Raw genomic sequence first — 19843 nt, 5'->3', positions numbered from 1 at the left:
TAATCACTCTCGGAAGTAAGAATACAGCCGTATTCATATTCACTTGTCTGAAAACAAAAATATTCACTTATACGAAAACGAATTTCGATATTCGTATCTATATTCATCCACAATCATCATATGCGGAAGACTGTGTTGCATAACGATTGCAATATTTAAAAAGCAAAAGTAATTTTTCAGGTATACCATATTTTTGACAAAATTATAAACACAATTCTAATAATACTTTATATTTCAGTTATAAATAGCTCAGTTCAAAGTGTCATACATTACATCACTTGAATATCATAGGCCGTCAATGGAAAAGCAAAGTATTTGGAGACTCATTTGCTCCTTTATCACTTTCAACGTATCCTCGATTTTCCTATTGTCATCTGCTGATACAGTTCCAATCACTTCCAACGCTTCGGCAAAGTAGCTCCTAAAAAATCAGATATTTTAAAATATTTCTTTTACAATGTTTTACATGACTCACTTTGCCGTATCGTTACTGAAAAGCTTGAGAGCGTCGCGTAGAAGTCGAATGTCTACATTTGCTTGGATCACGCCACCCTTATTGAAATCTTGTACACAACTCACCAAGCGTGCTAGTTCTTCAGCGACCGTCTGCACAATGGGTTCCAAGATCGCGTGCAATAACAGCGGTGAAATTGTGAATATTTCTGAATAAACCCCAACTAAATTGTCACAGCATTCCTGTGCATATGGTCGTAATTTTCCGTTAAATTCAACTGTGTTCCATTGGAAGTGCCCGATATACATGGAAGGTTCGATTGTTCCGACAAGTGGATCGCCCTTGTGTTCCACATAGGTTTCCAGTAAATTAGAAAAGAGCAGATTGGCGTGAGTCCTACCAGAGTCGACTGCCGCTTTAGGGGTCGGATACCCAAATCTAACGTAAAGCTATTTTTAATAATCAATTCCATTTATATTTTAATAGAAACTAACTTGACGAATACAGATCCAATATACGAAAAAAACGACTTATCGCAGTATAAGCAATTAGCTAGGCAGCAAAGCATGCGTTGCTCCCAAGACAAGCCCGAGTAGCGACATGAAAACCCATCCTGATTGGCGTTTGGGAATCCAATTAACTGAGACACTATGGGCGTATGTGCATCTTCCTCATTAATTTGGTACGCCAGAAGCTCTATTACGTTACAAAAAGCAATGAGCATATCCTGCAATCTTTGAGAGACTTCACGCTGCGCATCTGGATGTGCATCCATTAAATTGTTCTCCCTAAATCAAGAAATGTACTTCACATGAATGGATTTCATAATATCTCAAGTCTTACCTAATTTCTGGATTCATGCATACATTTTGTCCTTCTTCAAGAGTTTCAACAATAATTTTCTCTAACACCGACGGAAGCACTGTCACTCCTGGGAAATCTTCAACACTAAAAACCCACGTTTCGCTTTCATTCAGTTTCTTGATTTTATCAATTGCCCGCTTGAAAAACGAAGATAAGCAGAAAATTCGCACTTCGTCGATCAGCTTCTGAATAATATCTAAAGCTTCACTGGGTAAATCTAATTGAATCAGGCTTGCGTACGCGATTCGAATAAAACGCAAACATTGCGGCAAATATACGAGAAATTGCGATAAGGCTTGGGTTGAACCACCAGTTGGCCATGTTATTGGGAACATTGATCGAATCGAACGATGATCAAAAGCATAAAATATTGCACTGCGCAGGTAGACACACATCTTTTCGATTCCAGTGAGAATAATTTTCTGCAACCACAAATAATAAATTAGAGGTGTACGCACCAGAGACGATTATTAGTAACATTCTCTCATATATAATGTGTTATTACCTTAAAATCACCTGGTTTGGGATCACTTGCGCCTCGTAATTCTCCTGCGAAATAAGCTTGTCCAAGTCGCCAAATATCGGGTAATTGACTTGCTGCAATTTCACAAATCTCTTCACAAAACACCACGCGATTCGGCAACTCACCTATTTCGCCACCATACTTAGACTCTGTAACGTACAAGTGTGCAATGATTTAATTAAGACACATCCTTATCCGAGAAAATGTTTGGTTATCAATCTTACTTTCTGAATTTGCATCTTTCAAGCTATACTGACTACATGCTTTCTTAAACGTCGCTTCCAAATATTTGGCGCGGGCCTCAATAGCATCCCAAGCAGGATCAACGGCTTGAAACCCGTCAGCTGCTTTTGTGTCCGCCTGCTGAATCTAATAAAAGCAAAGATTATCGTGCTCACATCCACATTATTTCAATTTCATAAATTACTTCTAAATTAATTAACGTCTTTATGATCTTCTTCTGCTGTTCAACACTTTGCGGTAGCTGCACAAGTTGCTGATGTAGCTTTCGTCGGATGTTCAGTATGCGGATGTCTACTTCTTCTAGGACTTTACAAAAGATCTGTGAAAAAGGTGTTGTCGATAAAACGATGGCATTCATATGAATACAAGTACTTTACCGGTATATCGACTTTGCCAAATAAATTTCTTGCTCTCGAATAATCGTTAACTATAATGTCATACTCGCCCGCCTCTGCACATCTGTCAACCGAGTTTGGGAGACAGAATAAGAATCTAGAAAAATAAGAATAGCATTGATTGATGGTTTCTTCATTAATTGATTCGCATTGCGCCAAGAAATTGGCACTGGAACGTGCTCGTCAAATTTATGAAACAAAAAATCTACAGATTATATTTAAATTCTAGCCAACTCTTTGAGTCTTTCTCAAAATGCTCCTGCCTCGGACCTGTTTCAGTTGCCTTTTGAGCCATCACGATTAGTATTTCATCCTTTACTGGGATAGGTGGTACAAATCCGTACCGCGTTCAATTTTCTGGATATCCACAATTGTTTTCCGCTACATTTTTCATGCAGAACATTACTCCGAATAGTGTAGATTGTTGTTACTTTGTCATTTTTATTTCAAATGATTTTAAAATTAAGGTCTTAAGATTGGAAACAAATCAGTTCATATTAACTTTTGCAACTAATTTAACAATAGTACTGTGTTAAATGAGAAAATCCGACATTGTAGGAAAAAATGAAAGTGATAAGATGAAAACTTTTATACAGTTGCCCGCAAAAATTAGAAAACCTTGGAAATTAGAGCAAACAATTTATTTACATGTGCCGCTATGAAATTAGAATAAATGGTCTAATTTCCGAGCTAAGAATTTCATTCTCTGCTTCCAAGGTACTAATATAATTATAATTTCTTATGGTTTATTTTCAATTTTTCCCATATGTAGCCACATTCCCGTTTCCTTTTTTTTGAATATGTCTACGCACTAAATGTTGGACTCTTGTAACGATAAGCCGTCGAACAACCTTCCCAACATCAGAGAATTACGACGCATTACTGCGGGCTAGCGCTCCAATTCTCCCGCCTTAGGAAGGCTTTAAGTCAACATGCTCCCCTACAATCCGGTCCCTCCACCTTCGAAATGTCCTGAGGTGCGGCCCCGACTACTTCAAAAGTTTTGACGAACCTCTCAATATTCATATTCGCAACATTCCACGCGCAGGGAGAGTGCCGGACTGAGTTCCCCCTCCTTGCCGAAGACAGAACTGTTAAAATTTCTGGATCAGGTAAATCATAAGTTTTTCGAATGGCACAATACACAATTTAAAGATTCCTAATTTTTGTAGGTATTAACGGGAGGCCGGGTCAAAAAATGGAAAGACAACATTCCGAGGACGAGGAATTGACCCCCCGGGTTTCTCATTCAGAAGCAATTGATTTTGCTAATGTTTTGCTAAGCTCGACTAAGAAGAACTAAATATTAATATCAAAGAAGCAAACTTGCCTGTGTGATGTAATGTAATTTCTTCATGTTCTTATCTTTGTGATTTACTTTCCTCATTATTTTATCCATTATGAATTATTTCAACAAATACATATGCATAATTAATCTTCGATGAAACTCTTTTGAAATGTGATCACGGACCTTATTTTGGTCATTATCGGAAACGCTTGGAAATTAGAATCGGCCAAAACGTTTAGAATAGAAATGTGTTTGTGGAATCTGCTCCAAACTGCGGAATACATTAGAACAGTGTTTGTAGAAGAAGATGGAATAGAATTCACTTTTGACCGAAAAAATGCGCAAGATCATGTGCAGGAATGGGCGGAAAAGTGCGCAGATTGCACAGCATTCGACTCCAGAAGGTTATTATTCTATGATGAATCCAGTTTGTTTTGATTCAATGAAAAGCCGAGTGCCGCGAAGTATCATGTTAGCACAACTGTCAAGCAGGGAGGCAACTGAATGATTTGAAAATTTTTATATATGGTTACCATTTACCCCTTAGTGGGGTATAATGCGCCAACCATATCTACGCACCATCGTTCATGTTAAGTGGTTACCCTTCATCTCTTGGTGGGGTATAGCGCGCCAACCATACCTCGGCGCCATCGCTCGCGAATTTCAGGCCAACGTACTCCGCTGATATGAAGTGTTCTTTCCATCATTTCAGTTGCTCATCATCATGGATGAGAAGTCAACCGTTGACGTCCTCCACAAGACCATCGCAAGATTTACGACCTCATGCGAGTTCTTTTGTGATAAGGTATACAATTCTGAAATCATTGCGATCTGCTTTCGTCCATATTCTCAGGCAAGTTACTCAGTATATCTGCCGCTCGATCAGCAAGATAGCTCCCTCACTGTCGAGCGACAGCAGGGTTGTATAAGCGGTCGAAGTTGAACTTAGGGGGTCACAGCTCCCCAACCGAGCGATCAAATGGTGATTCCTTTCTTGGTCGGCACCTCTCTTGCTACGCACGCACATCCACAAGAAAACTCCTAAATCTACTGCTGATCGCGAACTGGTCAATGTGATTACTCCTTAACCGGAGCCGAAATCTTGCAGTTAGAAGTCTATCAGAAACCGACTCCCAGGACAAGAGAACACGCTTTGCGATAGAAATCAGAAGCAACCCGAAACCAGATTCGCGTCTGGTACTACTTCCAGAGTACAAAAGCATATTGCCGCAAGAGGGAGAGGAGTACGATCCAAAGTCCCACAATCTTATTTCGCTTAGGTGCAAAATGTCCAGTTTATATCGCTGGAATTCCCGCTTAAGTCGAAAAAATCGAGCATTCTGACCACGCTCGCTACCGTTGTCGAGCGTTCGCACAGTCCAGAAACCAATCCTAGTCCGTTTTCGATGTGCACACAAGACGCACCGTTTGAGATTTGCGTCTAACCGCGAGCGTGATCTCAGTTTTTGATTGCCTTCGCGTTGTGACTTAAAAAAATTGCGACGAAATGTCAAATCAGCTGAGGAACAAACAGAATATTCAATTAAGTCACACTGCATACTATACATACAATTACATAAAGTATTTCTTAAATAATTGCCTCCTAAAATTTCCGATTTGACAGATAAACGCTCAAAAACCAAAGGGAACGATTTTGATCACGCTCGTCGTCCGTCTGAATTAGGCACTACCTAAAAACTTCATTAGCATATACATACAAATACGTATGTATGGCCCTCCAGTGATTGGCGTTGATATATAAATGATTAAAAACTAAAACGAAATGTTTCCCGGCGGACCCCTTTCGTATGAGCTCATTTTGTTATTGATATTGACGAATTGATATGAGATGGTGACGTAATACACGTTTTAGAATGAAGAAAATTCACATAAAATGTAAAAGTTTCACCTATAACTATAATAATAGTGGGATTTCCCAAATATATGCCTCATGGTATCCCTTATACTACTGACAAATTTGATACTTCTAGCACAAACTTAAGGAGGTTTTCGGCAAAATTTCTAAAATATGATAATATATTATTATTAACTTTATTTGTGCATATATCTGAACGGGATAAGTAAAAACGGTTGCTTGCAATTATATATGCACGTGAAATGAACGCAACGAAAATTTCAACATGTTCGATCAATTGGACTCAAATTGAAGATTTGGCAACTATAGCAGTTTTGGAGTTGAAAGCAAATAATTCCACAGAGCCAGAAGTTTTGTGAATATTTTACAATGAATTGAATCCAAAATATCAATACAATACAGACGACCACTTAACAGCAATTTCAACTAAATCGTTGACGACAATAACTGAACGGGAATCATCTGAAAATTGGTGGCGCCTCGTCGCTGTATAAATACATCTATTGAAAAGTGTCCGAATAGCTGATTGATTAGGGCACAAGGCTATCGTACGGAAGGTTGCGGTTCAAATCTCACTTGTGGCAGTGAAATTTATATCGTGATTTGTCGTCGGATACCAGTCGGTGCATAGACATTTTGACCCATGATGCTCTTGATTTAGTACATTGGACCAATACGGTAGTAAGAAAAGCAGGTCCATATTTGTAAATTTCGTGCAATTTTTTTTTTCGTCAAATGAAAGGGCTCAATTAGATATTTTTGATACTGGATGAGCCATAGGATAGTGGGGGCTGAAAATGAATGCCGCAAAAAGTGTAACAGTCTGAGTGAAATTATACGGGGTTTCCAACGATTAATTATCTGAAATAATAAAAACTTGTTGTTTCTTTTTCGTTGGTTTGAATATTTATTCTTGCAAATACCGATAGTTAGCACTGATGAAGGGAACAAGTGGTTCCCGAAATATCGGTATTTGCAAGAATAAATATTCACAGCAACGAAAAAACAACAAGTTTTTATTATTTCAGACAAGTGTAACAGGTTTCGTCCTCGGAACCTATCCAACCTATCCAACCGAAAAATCATAAAAAAATAACAATGGGCATCCATACGAAATCTAAATACATCCCAGTCCGATTTCAACTTAAATAAAATTAATAATAGTATGTTACCGTATTTTCGAGATCTACCAGAGAAACTATATATGACATCATCATATAAAGTGAACTCATATGAACGGTAGAGTTGGAGCTTGGAAATATATATGTATATGAAGGAATATTTTGAATTGGAGCTATACGCGAATGGGAAAATGTGAATAAGGAATTTCTCACAAAAGATGAGCAGAAAACCCTAATATCCGAAGCTTCCAGCTTCCGATATTCCGACTTGTTTAGGTTTGACTGTGATGCCATGATGAAGGAGAAAGAAAATTTCGAATATTTATCCTTCCAGCTTCCTTATCAAACTTCACTTCTCGAAAGTGCAATGCAGTCCACGTTCCACTTTTTCAAACAATCAATTAGAATTTACTTCCTCTATTATCAAAATTTATCAAATTTAGTATTTTAGTTCAACTTGGTCTATTATAAGGAAAAACAATCGTAAAAAAATGTGAAGGAACTCCCCACTGCTAGTATTTTTACCACGCTGGATGACCACTTCTTAACAGAAGTTAATTTTGATAAAAATGCTGCTCTAGTAAGTTGTTACAAAATATAACCACTCTGAAATTTCGTTGGAAGTAACATTTAGCAAAAGTCGAATTCATAAAAAATTTGGATGTAACAAATCATATTGAGAACAATGAAATGCTATTTCTTACCACTACTGCATGTAGGTGTATGTCCACAAGCTAATGTAGGACGAGAATTTCAATGAAAAAAGGGGATAGGAGTGCAGTCGCACAATTTTCATCCGCGCCCAGTTTATGTCCATGATTTTCATTCCGGGGCCGGATTTCGATGTACGGTGTACGAAATTTGTGCATAAAAAGTCACAAATATTGAAGGAAAAAGCACTAGAATTCCAATTTTTTTACGAAAAGCAGAAGCAGAAGATAACTATATAAACATACATATCAACGACATAAATACTGTATTCATCCTAAATAAACAAACATTGTCTATTAGCGCATGACTATGCATACATATACATGTGCGCATCTAAATTGATCTAACGTATCTTCACGCATTTCAACTTTACTCCGTGCACAAAAGCATATATAAATATATATGTTATGTACGTAAACTAAAAACCGCTGGTAACAATTTATATTGGTTACCACCCGCAAGCTTCATTAGCTGATACATATACATACGCAAATAACTAAAAAAAACAAAAAAAGGAAAACCAAAACGTCCCCATGGACCCCGCCGTAAGTTCACTTTATATGATGATGACGTCCTACAAGTGAAAATTTGACCTTCTATAACTTTGTTAGTAATAGTCGGATTGCCTTCAAACTTTTCAGAATTATGTCCTATATTATCGCCTATGACGTCAAATTTTGTACTTGTGGGATGAGCTTAAGGAGATTTTTCTAATAAATTTTCTAAAACATGGTAATAGTATATAGTATATGCATCACTGTGATTTTCGGTTGAATTGCTTCTGAGAACGAGACCTGCTTCACTTCTTGGGCACACATTTTCATCCCTATTTCCTCTACGTTTAACTCAATATCATAAATAAGATCAGATTCGAAAATTGGCCCTTTTCAAATTCAACACAAAATGACGCCACTCGCTGTTGTAAAGGACAATCGGTTCGGCCGTTTCCGAGTAAATCGGGTGTGACAGACAGACGGATAGACAGACATTGAATCGATTTTTATAGGGCTTTGTTTCACACAAAGCCTTAAAAACAACTTATCCACTGACCCATTTCTGCACCAGACAAGAATTTTGTGAAACATAGTATGTATTTTATGCAATATTTTTTTTTCTTTTTTGACAGCTTTTTGCAGCTTGGCATTGAGGCGTACAATTTGGAAATGTACTCTGTTGAAATATTTTGGTAATCCCCTTGCACTCTTTCCCCGAATTGCTTGATTTCATAGGGATACCCAGCGTAGTTGGATAGCTGGTACCTAAGGTAATCCCAACAATTTTCAACCAGATTTAATTCCGGACTCTGTGCTAATCACTTTATGACTTCAAATTTTTGTTGCTAATCCATTATTTTGCCATTTTTGCATCATGCTCAGGATCATTATCATTTTGAAATGTGGCCCCGCAATCAAAACAAAAATGCTAAACGATGCTGCATCTGTTTTATTAAGGTTCGACTACGTTTAGCCCAATGCACCCTCAAACTATCTAAGAACGAGCACCGTGCTACATTGTAGGTTGCACATGAATGGGTTTGAAGGAACTCCTTACTTTCACATACAGAAGAAGCGTTAATCTATACTCTTGCAAAATTCTAGAACGACTAGTTCCAATTGGTTCCGAGAAAAAGGAACATTAATCGGAAGAAAACGTGATTTTTCAGGAGAGGCAAAAAACGTGGCGATTCATATTTCCCGGCTTTCTTATCGATTTCTTTCCATTTTTCGCCCTAGAGTTGTTGCTTCAACTCTCTACTATCCCTGCAGAATGCAGGGAGAACGATTGTTATCGATTCTACAAGAAAAATCGAGATCAATCGACATATGTGAAGCTCGGACAAGCTTGTATAAGTGAACTTCAACTCGTGTTTCAACAACTTGAGTTTCGCGTCATTTGATATTAGCTTTTATTAGTTTTTCGTGATGCCCCGAAGCACAAGTGTTTTTAAAAATAAGGAAAGAGTGTTTAGGGGAAGAGGACCCCAAGAACGCCAGGAAGAGATACCTCGACCTTCTACCTCAGAGCCAACCTCCGGACCTTCCATTACAGGGTCTGTACAGGAAACACATCAACGGGTGAACACCCCGGAATCCTCCCTTTCAGAAAAATCGTTTTCCTCTTCCTTCTCGAAAGTGAGTCACTATTTAGAGCAGTACGACAACTTCGAAGGAAATGAGAATTATAATTTCATAAATGGTATGTAAAGTAATATTTCTTGCAATTTTTCTGATTACTTTTATTTACTTACCAATGCGTTCATTGTATTTCGAATAGAAATTGTCAATAAATCTCTGGGGAACGTGGGTTGTTGCATAACTTGGTAAGCTCGAGGTGTCAGTAATTTTTAGACGTTGTCAAAATTTGACAATTTTTGGAATTGTTCTAAAATTACTTATGACACGGAAGAAGGTAAATATAAAGTTATTGTGGAAGTGTCGCTTTTTCTTTGACTTTGTTTTTTATGGTATTTATATATATTTTTAGGTGGTCAAACCGACTTTGACACTTTGAATGTCAGGTTCGCCTAAGCCCTCAGGGCAATCGATAAAGGTTCTACTGCAGGCAAAATTTTATGCTGCCTCCTCCCATCACCAAACATGCTGCATACAACAGCATCTTGGCTTCTACTACCGAAGAGGTGGCCAAGGGATCAATGCCGAATGCAGTAAATGAAGCCGTGGAAACGAACGACAATTGCAGGGACATAAGTGTTGCTCTCGATGGCACATGGCAAAAGAGAGGCCACACTTCCTTGAATGGTGTTGTCAGTGCGACCTCCATTGATATTTGTAAGGTAACACAATTACAAAACCAGTTATTTGAGTCAACATTTTATACTGTATTTTATTTTAGGTCATTGCAACGTCAGTAATGTCAAAGTTTTGCCATTGCTCATGAGCATGATGCCGACTGCCAGGCAAATTTCATTGGTTCTAGTCGGGCGATGATAGTTGCTGGGGCCAAAAAGATATTTGAGAAGTCACAACAGAACTACTGTTTGCGGTGTAAGGAGTACCTTGGTGATGGAGACTCGAAAGGTTTTCTTTCGGTCGTTGAGAGTAAATTTCGAAATACGAAAGTTGGAATGCATAAGTCATGTGCAAAAAAGAATGGGAACCCGTCTCCGCAATTTAAAATCAAAGTTGGAGAAAAAACTCCAAGATGGAAAACCAAATGGGGGAAAAAACAGGTTGACGGATGCAGCCATTACCAAAATTCAAAATTTTTATGGTAATGCTATCCGTCAACCTGAAAACAATACAGTTGAGAGTATAAAAGAAGCAGTTTGGGCAATATTTTTCTACATTGTATCGTCTAATGAACACCCCACTCATGGCCTATGCAAACCATCTTGGTGCAAATTTCTGAAATCTCAAAATGAAAATTCAAAAATTCAAAACATTTTCACCTGAGCAGGGCAGTGATAGATGAAATAAAGCCTGTATTTCGACAACTGGCCCACCCTGACTTGTTACGAAAGTGTGTTCATGGTCGAAACCAAAACCCGAACGAAAGTTTCAATAATGTCATTTGGGCTCGCGTTCAAAAGACAACCTTTGTAACAAGGAAAACTCTTGAGTTTGGGGTTTATGATGCGGTATCTACCTTCATTGACGGAAATATAGCCCGATGAGTCCTTCTGTTGATCTGTTGTGACGCTCTCAAGAAAAAATCTGGAGACGTCACAAAAAGCGAGAAATGCCAAAAGAAAATTGGAAGAATCATATTTGGAAGAGGAAGGTAACACTTCCTATAGCAAGGGAAAATTCTGATTTATCGTAAGTTGTGAATTAATTAAAAAAAATGTATCTATGAATTTTGGTTTCTTTTTATACCTCTCTTCATATGATGTAATATATCATCATATATGTCATATTGTTTCATCAAATATCATCTCATCTTTAATATGAAATAGTCTTGGTTTTGACTGATTTCATGGTCCGCTAGCTCACAGGTCATAACAATTAAACTCAATAATGTTTTTCAAGTACTTTTAGTTGTCGGTTTTGATTTGTATACTTATCACTAGATTCAGAACAGTCTGAATAATTTTTTAAGCTGATAAAAAATTTTTGATTTTTTTTCAACTTTTGCTACCCACTCCCCTCAAGAACAAAGTGAAAATTTTAACTTATCGAATTTCTATCTTAAGCAGCCCAAAATTCGTACTTTTTCAAAAAAATCCTTCCGTTTTTTTGAGTTTGCAGAGAAACTTTCAGCTTTTTCTTCTTCAGCTTCAAATCCAACACTCTCTAATGCTCTTTGAATCGCCCATCACTAAAGGAAATGTTTACAATAGCAGTGCCTTTTTTAGTCCTTTTTAGTCTACCAGAAACGAATAACTACCCAAAAAGTGTGAATGAGCGAAATCTCGGGCGTCAGCTTCCCTTTTGGTGTTGGACAGTTTTGTCTGATTTAAATAATTAACAATCTTGGTTACGGGTTTTTGACCAATCCCCAATCATTTTGGATTGTTCCGGCTTGATTAACCTCCGTTGGCGCCAGAAATACATTCGATATTAATTGCAATGCTAAGGACTCTCATTGAAAGTAAATAATGCTGTATAGCTTAGTCCATGTTCAAAAAATGACTGTAAAAATTTATTTTCCCATTACAGTAGTGATAACGAAAATAAGAAAAGTTTTTGGCTTCGTGCAAAATTGAGTTAATGCGATACTCTCCTTTGAGAAGAAGGGGAAAAGCTAATTTCATACAGCATTCACGCATTTTTGCCCCATACTCTATGAATATATACATATATCGAAGTATGTAAAACTTCCATGACTAAAACCGGGTTTATAGCCAAAATGCGAAATAATGGTATCCACCTACCTCGGCAATTGCGCAAATTATATGCTCTAAGTGGCAATAAATTCACATCGAGGACACAGTTTTAGAATACTCTATTATTCAACCTAGAATTTTCACTTGAGAACTATTCTGAAGTGCACGGGAATATCACGAACAAAAACTACTCCAGAAGTCTGACATAAATAAGGATCATATTTGATACTTACTTGTGCCGATTGAGTGTTGTGAGTGCAGCTCGAGTGGAATCTGCTTTCTCTCGGCGTTCTAAAACGTCGCGAAAGATCTCAGACGAACTAGATATTGAGCCTGAAAAGTTAATAGCGTAAATAAGGGAAGGTAACACTGGACATCAATTACTTACTTTGAATTGTGTTTTCCAAATCTTTCAATGTATCAGATCCAAAAAGCTTATTGTCTTCCTTAATTTTACTGCGTATTGTCATCAAAGTATCCAATTGGTCAAGAACGGAGCCCGCATTCGACTTCAAGAAGGACAATTGTCCTTCCTTTTGGCTCTCCACTTTACGCTTAATGTAAGCCAAGCCAGCCTTCAAATCCTCAAAGGAAGTCGCATGGTGGTTCTCAAGCAGGAACCATCCGGGAGAGAAGTTTTCCTGCGACAAGTCGCCATTCCCCTCCGGAAAAATATCTCGAATGTCCTCGGGGAATTTCTTATCGTTTCCTTCAATGGAGAGCCCCAAAGGATCCTCCTGAGTGTATCCCACGGGTGCCATGTTTCGGCGACCCCATGCCAGCGATTGTATTGATGACTCCTCCACCCACACAGCCGATTCTTTCATGGGCCCGATGGTTTCATGATACGCCCGAAATTGAATGGTAGACGTTCCTATGCCGCCGCTTATTGTTGTTACTATGATGTCTCCTTTGCCCTTCGCTGGACCGGTGTGCGCGATAATCTTGTTCGGTGACTTCCATTCAGCCGATAACAAACAATCACACCCACAAATCGACAAGCCTTCAATAAATAATTCAATGAAATGTTCATGTTTACATGACGTAGTCACTACCGATTAGATCTGAGGGACGAGTGCCTAGAAATTCTCCTCGAATGGTGATCCGCGTGCCTGGAGGGCCTTCCTTAGGAGACAGGCCAGTGACGACGGGCTGTGGCGCCATCGTTCAATTACATCTATTTAGTGCTTTCAGAGATTTTCCGATAATTACTCAAAAACTCCCTGAGCCGAACAGCTGTAAACCCGTCACCACTTAATCAAACAAATGTCAAACTAATATCTTCTTCTTTGCTTAGAATAAATAAACATTTTAAATAATTTTTCAATCGAATGTACATCATTACCATCGTCAAACATTGAGACTAATTAAACCGATTTAACCGTTTACGTTAAATAACGAGAAATATATTCTTATCAAAAGCAGTAACTTAATAGATATATAACTGCTTAATCCTAACCGGGAGAAATTTATCAGAAAATATATTTTGGATCGTATATTTGATGCCATGAGTGTATATTTCGGTATGTATACTATGCATATATTCGCTATTATTTATCCTTTATTGGTCGGATATCACTCGACTAAACTGTGAGTCAAATCATCCTCATAAACATGGGCAAACGCAATGCTGACCACATCGCCGTCTGCCATCAGTGAGATTTGAACCGCGACCTTCCGCTACGACAGCCCAGTGCGGTAACCACTTAAGCCACCCGGACACTCACTATTCATATATGGTTGCCGTAAACCCTTATATAGAGCATAACTATACCCACGCACTATCCCTTCGGTTTCTGGAACCATGGTTCAGCTCACCCCATGAGTTTCTGAAAAATTTCAACTTTTTCTATACTGTTCTGTGCCATATAGCTCTAATGCGGCCTACTTGTGGCCATCCTAGGATAGTGGGCTCTATTGCGTGGTGTAACCGGTAATGGAGTCATCACCTTTTTCAATGTGTAATCATTGCCACCTCTGCCATCTAGTCATTACGTTTCAAAAAGTTTTTCATTTGATATTGTCTCTAATTCTGCGGTGTTAATAGGTCGAGCGACATCAAGTCCAGTGCTGACGTTAGCAAAAGCATAGCTCCAAGGGGCCCAATTAGCGCTGTAGTGCTAGTGTTAATGCCTAATGTCTAAAATCGTGACTGTTGTCACAGAACACAATCTACCCCGTAGAATTTATGAAATATTGTAGCTCCGCCACCCCACAAAGAGATCTTTTCGATGTCACCACGAGACTAGCGACCCCTACAAAGCGCTGTAATTCTGTATGCGTTTACACGCGTCTGGCCCTAAAATTCTCGCAATTGGGTTTTGTTATTGGAGAGCCGAAGGCCGTCAAAAGCAAGGCCCCGCCTGACCAGCCCATCGGCCCTTTCATTTCCTTGTATGTTCCTATGGCCAGTACCGCAGAGGAGGGTGGCGTTGAGCATGTCGCCTAGTGCGTTCAGCGCGTCCCTGCACTGCCCCGCCAGCCAGGAAGATGTCTTCATGACTGTTGACCAGAATGTCTGTATTACGCTTGTTACTCGAATCATCACTTAGCCATCGACAGCCTTCTAGTTAAGCGAATACCTCTGTTAGGTGAATCCTGGAAGACCGTACAATTCTTCTAACTGTATGTAGCAGAGAAAAAACCCTACGCCGAATCCACAAACCATCTTTGATCGTCATTCCTGATGTGCCTCATCTGTGTTTGTACTAGTGCCTGCCCAACATCTGGAATCTCTAAGTCTGATAGCCTCGCACGTTATTATACCCCATTTAATGTGGGCATCGAGGGGGAGAAAGTGTAGCACGTAGATGGCATCTCAAGTAGCACCTGCACAGGCAGATCGTTGAATCCTATTAAGTTGGGTTCTATTGTATTTCCAGCTCATCGACGGGATGGGAAGAACTAAGGTGGTTCTTTGTTCAGAGAACAATCCTCAGCCGCATGCCCCATTTCCTTACAAAAATCATCTTGCAGGCGTAGAGACTATATAGGCCTTCTTAACCCTTAGTTCTGTGTTCAATTTTGTATTTAACAGAGGATCTAGGATCATAGCCAAAGACTTAATAATGGAGAGAATCGTCAGTCTTTGTGCAGCTGGCCGCACTTGCCTTAGTGATAAGTAGCTCCAATTTGGTTGGATTTATGCAGAGTCCGAATCTTCTCAACGCTCCATCGATGATTTAACTGACAACAGAGGGAAACATTTCTGACACCACCAAATCGTCGACAAAGAGGTGCTCGCAGCTCTAGTCAAGTGGCTACCTTCCAGATCAAATTGGATTATCCTCTTTCTTAGCATGGAACCACTGTGTAAGTCGCCTCTCTAATCGTATTCTGGTTAAAACCTCCTTGATGACTTTGCTACTAGCGTCGTTGAATGCTCCCAGTATATCCAGAAAGGCAGCTAAGCATATAGCTTGCACTCTAGCGACTGCTCAACGATTATAATTACTCCTTGAAAAGCGACTTCTGTGGATCTGCCTTTGAGGTAAGAGTGCTGTAATTTGAGGAAGGGCGCCCTTTTTTGATCATTTTAACCTTAAGTTGATATCCAGGACGCCGCCTAGTGCTTCCAACACAAAAAAGTGAGGTCGATTGCACCGTCACAAACCCCTCTGATAATATTTGTAAATTTCTCCGAAAAAGCCCTCCTGTAGAAAGCAATCCCGATGCACTACATACACGCTGTTGAAAACATTCTCAAAGAAATGAAGAGTAGGTACAGCGAGGATCAAGAAGACTAACCAATGAAGATGGCTTCTGATATCATACTAAACAGCATTTGCGTGGCACTCTCGACTTCAACGAACTTTGTGGGTGACATACAATAAGCCAGCACACTAGTTATTTACCCATGCATCCAATGCTTCTAGGAAGCACATGTCCAAGAAACGTCTTAAAACTTGCTATTCCAATACGTGTTTCTAGATTTGATTGATTACAGAGTATGCTTTTCGTTGCATGCCGCATGATTTCGTTCATTTTGCTCCCTTTGCTATCAACGTTAATTCCTCAAGTTAAGGTCAACCGCAGTTTGATCGGTACTTTCCTTGTTTCGGTATAGATTTGGTTCATTTTTCATTGAATCTCTTTCACCTTTGGTTTTTAACTCCAAGGAAGAAATGTTTGCTACTTTGGTACTTACTACTATTAAAACGAACTTTGTAACTTACGGAAGGCGTAATTTGCATATAGAGTATTGAAGTCTGATAACTGGTGATTACGAAGATATCGGCATACAAACTTTTTAATCCTATTTTTTTAAAATTTGCTGAGTTTATCTAGCCATTCTGACCTTAAAGCCCATGAAATAATATCCATCCCTTTTTACTCCTGAAATTGATGATCGGGACTTTCACTCATTTTTCTCCATGTTAGCTGGTTTACGGGAATATCGGCGTTTAGATTCCGTTCAATTTTCGACTATTTTCACTCCAGGAACTAATTCAAGCGATCTACTCGTCTTCCACGGATCCCGGTGATTAACTGAGAAGGAATTTTGTATCCAAATTCGAAATGCTAAGACTTCTATTTCATTCCCCTAGCTCACCCTCTCCATCCTCTACATACACGTTAGTGATCATGATTTTCGCCCACCTTAGTACAATGCCTTTTATTAGTTTTTACTATTTTCTAGATGCCTCTAGATTGCCATTACAATTGGTGCTCAACGTGGAGCCTGCAGTTTCCTAGGTTCTGATTAATTGAATCAGTGGAAGATAACCTATTCCGGCTCACAACTTCGTTTTGATGCATCGGATAAAGCGCCCCATACAAAGCGCCGTAATTTTGTATGCGTTCACCCGCGGTTGGACTATAAGCTCTCGCATTTGGGTTTTGCTATAGGAGGGCAAACTCGTCCTCGACATGGCAAAGGTAAATAGCTTTTAGTGAAGTCAGTGGCTGTTAAATAGTGCAAGTAGATTTCACCCTTGGCATTCGAAAGCGGAGTGTCGGCTGCACTCACCGAAGGCTGTCAAGAGCAAGGCCCCGCCTGGAAGAGGGCTTTGAACGTGTCTTCTAGTGTGTTCAGCGCGTCCCTGCACTGTCCCGTCAGCCAGGAGAATGTCGCCTTCATGCCAATTGACTGTTGGCCAAAATGCCTCTATTACACTTGTTGCTCGAATCATCCCTTAGCCATCGACAGTCTTCTAGTAAAACTAGTTCCTTCGCTTGGCGAACTCTGGAATCCTACTTCAAGTGGTACTGAATCTTCTATAAGTAGACTCAGCGCCTGAAATCACTTCGCTTACTAGCAAGTTCCTTACTGTCGATGAAATGTTAATACCATATTGTGGATGTTCCTCTTCACACAGTATATGCTATCGAAACCTGTCAGTATTGGTTGATATGAACAAGATCTTGTTAATTCGAAGGAACTCATATACAGTCTTCCGACTTGCATGTCGCCATAGGTGCCAAAAAATACCGTTTCGTGACTTTATTGTCCACTTCTCATTCGACAGTTCATGTCGATGCAACCGACTTGAAGCCAAATAATATATTATCAAGTTTTACAATCAAGCAAGATGTGACATGAATATTGTTGATAAATTGGTTGATACATAAAATTGAATCGATGGAACCCCAAATGGAATATCACGGAGATTAATTTTAAATGTCGGCTTTTTCTTTTTGAAGTGGGCCAATCATTATGTTACATATTTACCAAGCAAAGCAAATCTACTTCTCGGTGCAAAAATGATCGTGCTGTTGTTCGTGATGCTTCTACATTTGTTTCATTTTCAATGGATTAGCATATTAGTTTTTAGCAATAGATTCCATTAAAAAAGGGAAGAATAACTTGCAATACGTTTTTATGCATCTATTCCCTGTAAGCAAAGCAAATACTTTCAAAAAACCTGGCTCAATTTGGCTCTATAACCCTGGATTCATATGGAAAAGAGGAGCGGGCAAAGGTTAATTTTTATTTTTTATTATTATTGTATTATCCTGTTATGGGGCTTCACTCTCTCTTTACATGCATACCTGTACAAACGAGAGCTGGTAGGCTTTTTCAATGCAAATTTAGTTAAAATGCAGAAACAGCAATTCTTTTCTTTATACGAAGACTTTTCCTTTATTACGGATGTACCAGACGGCAAATACAATTTCCCCCTCCGCTCAGAGATTGCTCGGAAGCGAGAGTAAAATAGGCAGTGCGAGCTTTAAAAGCACTGAAATCACCCGAGTTGAATGTTATCTCCCCAGAACTGCTCCAGAAGAACCTTGAGGTAGATATCAAAAGCATAAAGGCGGATAAAAGTCACTTTACTCTAAAAACAGCTAAATTAACCCTTATCACCTTGCAGGCCAATTTCCCTGACGTCCTTTGTATTGAAAACAATAGAGAAGATCCTGGACAACTATGGTACGTTAGAACTAACGTTCTTACGGGTGATCACTTACATTCCTCGCCGACATACTGGGTAAGATAATCAACCGAAACTGGTCTATATTAGCTGACGGATCTACATGATGCAGTAGATATCAAGTAAATATCCGTGTATGTGTTTTTGAATACCCAAGCTGCTTTGAGCAACACATCACAAGTAAAAATACAAAATGTCCTTATCCGCAAGGGAGTGAAGAACATCCTCGCCTTCTGATTGGGCCAAATGTTAGAAGCCAGGTAAATAGTACCGACAGGTACCAATTCTACTGAGAAGAACACAACTGAGGGTTATCCACAGGGTAGGACGCTATCACCATTAATGTGGAGTATAGGAGTTGAACTTCTGAGAGAGCTAATAAATACTGGAATAAAAATTGAGGGTTACACTCACGATCTGTAGGGGAAGTACGTGGTGACCCTATGTAAGAGAATTTAATTGGGAAATAATAGTAAGTGGTGCAGGATGTGGGGCTATGGATCAATCCAACCAAGACCTACTTAGTACCATCCACTAGGAAGCTTACCTTGGTCAGTTGAGCCATTGGACTGAACGGCATTGAAGTTAACCAAGAAACATAGTTCAAGTATTTAGGAACTACAGTACACCAAGAGTTAGTCTGGAAAATGCACGTCGGGAATATATGTAGGAACAAGAGCTATAAGAGCTTTGATGTGGTCCATAGAAAGGAAATAGGAGTGCAAATAAAAAAAAATATGGCAGATAGAATCAAACTTACATTCTTTGTATACAGTATGCCATATTATTGATATCGATGGATAACATGCGATAAAAAATTGGAAACACGATAGAATTGCAGGGCGGATTGATAGAGCGTGGTAGTGACCCACAGCTTAAATCAACAACTGCCTGCTTGGTACACTGACGGGTCCATCAGCAGCAGAAGAAAATCTACTTTGAACAAATGGGGAAACACACTAGTATATTTCAAGCGGAAATTTACATCATGGACGGGTGTGCCCCAAAGGAATGCAATGAATGAAATGTATTGAAGAATATTACAATCGTAACCGATAACCAAGCGACTATCAAGGCAATTAGTTCCAACTAGGTAACTCAAAACTGGTATGACAATAGAACTAAGTAGCTTTCTCCATACAATATATTGTAGTAGGAGAAAGCTACCTAGTTTTATTTTTAAGAACTACAAGCATCGGAACGATAAC

The 19843-nt window shown here is 39.1% G+C and overlaps 1 protein-coding gene across 1 annotated transcript; it reads right to left on the bottom strand.

Annotated features, from left to right (window-relative positions):
* Positions 1–214: 214 nt before the first annotated feature.
* On the bottom strand, positions 215–13542 carry LOC119657752 (exocyst complex component 2). The gene is made up of 11 exons (XM_038064806.1): positions 13317–13542; positions 12650–13264; positions 12495–12594; positions 2462–2576; positions 2269–2403; positions 2066–2210; positions 1824–1990; positions 1298–1740; positions 949–1242; positions 476–892; positions 215–421 (listed from the first exon to the last, which is right to left on the bottom strand). Exons 1-11 carry the CDS (start codon positions 13423–13425, stop codon positions 286–288), a joined length of 2676 nt encoding a protein of 891 aa, XP_037920734.1. The 5' UTR covers positions 13426–13542; the 3' UTR covers positions 215–285.
* Positions 13543–19843: the final 6301 nt, after the last annotated feature.

Source organism: Hermetia illucens, chromosome 5 (genome assembly GCF_905115235.1).
Source record: "Hermetia illucens chromosome 5, iHerIll2.2.curated.20191125, whole genome shotgun sequence".
NCBI classification, from domain to species: domain Eukaryota; kingdom Metazoa; phylum Arthropoda; class Insecta; order Diptera; family Stratiomyidae; genus Hermetia; species Hermetia illucens.
Note: the sequence above shows the minus strand (reverse complement) of the source record. Positions and strands in the feature narration are given on the sequence as shown.